The 3,918-nt window shown below is 40.5% G+C and overlaps 1 protein-coding gene across 1 annotated transcript in view; it reads right to left on the reverse strand.

Annotated features, from left to right (window-relative positions):
• LOC142467388 (Krueppel-like factor 5) overlaps nucleotides 1–1,015 on the reverse strand; it is a 24,397-nt gene extending 23,382 nt beyond the window's left edge. Inside the window, exon 1 of the mRNA XM_075573011.1 lies at nucleotides 704–1,015. Within this exon, the coding sequence (XP_075429126.1) occupies nucleotides 704–871 (168 nt within the window). The 5' untranslated portion in view covers nucleotides 872–1,015. The remainder of the gene's footprint in view (nucleotides 1–703) is intronic.
• Nucleotides 1,016–3,918: the final 2,903 nt, after the last annotated feature.

The following is a 3,918-nucleotide window of genomic DNA, read 5'->3' on the forward strand; positions in this document are numbered from 1 at the left end:
AGAAAATGCAAAAACAGAACAAGTGCATTTTAGAAATGGTATGTTCCGTTTAAAAATAGTAGTAAGGTGCAAAGAATCAAACAAAAGGATAACGCAGAGAAGGGAAACGTAACAGAAGGTGAAAATCAAAGCAGTATAATGAGAGAGAGAGAGAGAGAGAGAGAGAGAGAGAGAGAGAGAGAGAGAGAGAGAGAGAGAGAGAGAGAGAGAGAGAGAGAGAGAGAGAGAGAGAGAGAGAGAGAGAGAGAGAGAGCGAGAGAGAGAGAGAGAGGGGGAGAGAGGGGGAGAGAGGGGAGAGAAGGAGAGGGACAGATAGGGGTATAGCTATGTATATATAGAGTAGTAGAGTGAGAATGGGAGAAGGAGAGAGAGAGAGGGGGAGAGAGACATGAAAAGGGAGAAGGGGAGAGATAGAAAGGGAGAATGGGAGAGGGCGCGAGAGATAAATAATGAGAGGCACGGAGAGAGAGAATAAAAGAGAGAGAAATTATGAAAAATAAAGGGTGAGAGAAATTATACAGTTAGTGAGAACAAGGGGGGGAAGAGAGACAGAAAGAGAGGGAGAGAGAAAGAACGAAATAAAGAGACAGCGGGATAGAGAAAGAGAAATCGAAAGAAATAAAGAAAAAGAGAGAAAAGAAATCAGAATAAGATATACGGAGCGGGGTTGGAAAACCTGTATTTGGGGTATTATTCTCCGTACCTCAGTGATCTCCGGTTGGGTTTGTAATAACCTTATAGCAGGTTTGATATCCTCAAACACAGAAGTCTCTTCTGCTCCCTCTCCCGACATGTTTACTGGTTTTAACTGGGAATACACCGCGCTCTCACCGGGGCTTCTGGTTTGTAGGGTTAGGGCCACGGCAGTCATACCTGAACCCTATAACCTGCCCCTGTTGCAGGGGAAGCCGCGTTTGTGGGCTTATTTAGTAAGGTGCTGCCGAGTTGAGTGGGACCTTTAGCTACAGTTTTTGTAGGATTAATGTGTTCTGTAGGGTCTACTCCTATACCTGAAAGGGGGAGGAGCATGTAGGGGAGGTGGATGGGCTTTAGTGACAGGTGTTTGGGACCAATGGGAGCGGAAGAAGGAGTTATCTCTGGCCAATAGGGAAAGAGATGGGTCTCAGGTATGGACAAGGCAGTTATACCTGTCTTAGGACAGGGACGGCGGCTGACACGTTATTTTAACTACTTCAGTGCCAGAGAGGCAAGCAGCGCACTGCTCTGAATATTACACATACAGTATGGTTCTCTGCGTGTTATAGATATAGTGCTCGGCGTGTTATAGATATAGTGCTCTGCGTGTTACAGATATAGTGCTCTGCGTGTTATAGATCTAGTGCTCTTCGTGTTATAGATCAAGTGCTCTGCGTGTTATAGATATAGTGCTCTGCGTGTTATAGATATAGTGCTCTGCGTGTTATAGATATAGTGCGCTGCGTGTTATAGATATAGTGCTCTGCGTGTTATAGATGTTGTGCTCTGCGTGTTATAGATATAGTGCTCTGCATGTTATAGATATAGTGCTCTGCGTGTTACAGATATAGTGCTCTGCGTGTTATAGATATAGTGCTCTGCGTGTTATAGATATAGTGCTCTGCGTGTTATAGATATAGTGCTCTGCGTGTTATAGATATAGTGCTCTGCGTGTTATAGATGTTGTGCTCTGTGTGTTATAGATATAGTGCTCTGCGTGTTATAGATATAGTGCGCTGCGTGTTATAGATATAGTGCTTTGCGTGTTATAGATATAGTGCTCTGCGTGTTATAGATGTTGTGCTCTGCGTGTTATAGATATAGTGCTCTGCATGTTATAGATATAGTGCTCTGCGTGTTACAGATATAGTGCTCTGCGTGTTACAGATATAGTGCTCTGCGTGTTATAGATATAGTGCTCTGTGTGTTATAGATATAGTGCTCTGCGTGTTATAGATGTTGTGCTCTGCGTGTTATAGATATAGTGCTCTGCGTGTTACAGATATAGTGCTCTGCGTGTTACAGATATAGTGCTCTGCGTGTTATAGATATAGTGCTCTGCGTGTTATAGATATAGTGCTCTGCGTGTTATAGATATAGTGCTCTGCGTGTTATAGATATAGCTCTGCGTGTTATAAATATAGTGCTCTGCGTGTTATAGATATAGTGCTCTGCGTGTTATAGATATAGTGCTCTGCGTGTTATAGATATAGTGCTCTGCGTGTTATAGATATAGTGCTGTGCGTGTTATAGATGTTGTGCTCTGCGTGTTATAGATGTTGTGCTCTGTGTGTTATAGATATAGTGCTCTGCGTGTTATAGATATTGTACTATGCATGTTATAGATATAGTGCTCTGCGTGTTATAGATATAGTGCTCTGCGTGTTATAGATATAGTGCTCTGCGTGTTATAGATATAGTGCTCTGCGTGTTATAGATATAGTGCTCTGCGTGTTATAGATATAGTGCTCTGCGTGTTATAGATGTTGTGCTCTGCGTGTTATAGATATTGTGCTATGCGTGTTATAGATATTGTGCTATGCATGTTATAGATATGTGTTCTGCGTGTTATAAATATAGTGCTCTGCATATTATAGATATAGTGCTCTGCGTGTTATAGATATTGTGCTATGCATGTTATAGATATGTGTTCTGCATGTTACAGCTATGTCCTCTGTATGTTATAGATATGTGCTCTGCATGGTCTAGATATGTGCTCTTCATGTTAGAGATATGTGCTCTGCACGGTCTAGATATGTGGTCCCCATGTTCTAGAAATGGTGCATGTTATAGATATGGTGCATGCATGTTATAGATATGTGAAGAGCATGTATTTATTACATATAGAGCACATATCTAGACCATACAGATGACATATCTATAGCATGAAGATCACCATATATGTAACATACAGAGAACATATCTATAACATGCAGAGAATCATATCTAAAACATGCAGAGGACCAGGTGCTCTAGATTTGTGCTCTGCATGTTATAGATATGTGCTCTGCATGTTATAGATATGTGCTCTGCACATTATAGATATGTGCTCTGCATGTTATAAATATGTACTCTACATAGTATAGGTACGTGCTCTGTATGTTATAGATATATTCTCTGTATATGATATATATATATTTACTCTGTATATTATACATATGGTTCTCTGCATGTTATAGATATGTGCTCTGCATGCTATAGATATGCTGCTCTATATGTTATAGATATGTGCTCTGCACGTTATAGATATGCGGCTCTGCATGTTATAGATATGGGCTCTGCATGTTATACACGTGCTCTACATGCTATCAATATGTTCTCTACCTGTTATAGATATGCTGCTCTATACTGTATGTTATGGATATGAGCTCTGCACGTTATAGATATGTGCTCTGCATGTTAAAGATATGTGCTCTGCACATTGGAGATATGTGCTCTGCATGTTATAGATATTCTGCTCTATATGTTATAGATACGTGCTCTGCACGTTATAGATATGTGACTCTGCATATTATACAGTAGATATGTGCTCTGCATGTTATAGATATGCAGCTCTGCATGTTAAAGATATGGGCTCTGCATGTTATACACATGTGCTCTGCATGTTAAAGATATGTGCTATACACATTATAGAGATGTGCTCTGCACGTTAGAGATATTTGCTCTGCGTGTTATAGATATGCTGCTCTATATGTTAAAGATATGTGCTCTGCATTCTATAGATATGCGTTCTGCATGCTATCGGTATGTGCTCTGCCTGTTATAGATATGTTGCTCTGCAAGCTATAGATTTGGGCTCTCCATGTTACAGATATGTGCTCTCCATGTTACAGATATATGCTCTCCATGTTACAGATATATGCCCTTCATGTTACAGATATGTGCTCTTCATGTTACAGATATGTGCTCTGCACGTTATAGATATGCAACTTTGCAAGTTAT

Source organism: Ascaphus truei, chromosome 16 (genome assembly GCF_040206685.1).
Source record: "Ascaphus truei isolate aAscTru1 chromosome 16, aAscTru1.hap1, whole genome shotgun sequence".
In the NCBI taxonomy this organism is placed as follows: domain Eukaryota; kingdom Metazoa; phylum Chordata; class Amphibia; order Anura; family Ascaphidae; genus Ascaphus; species Ascaphus truei.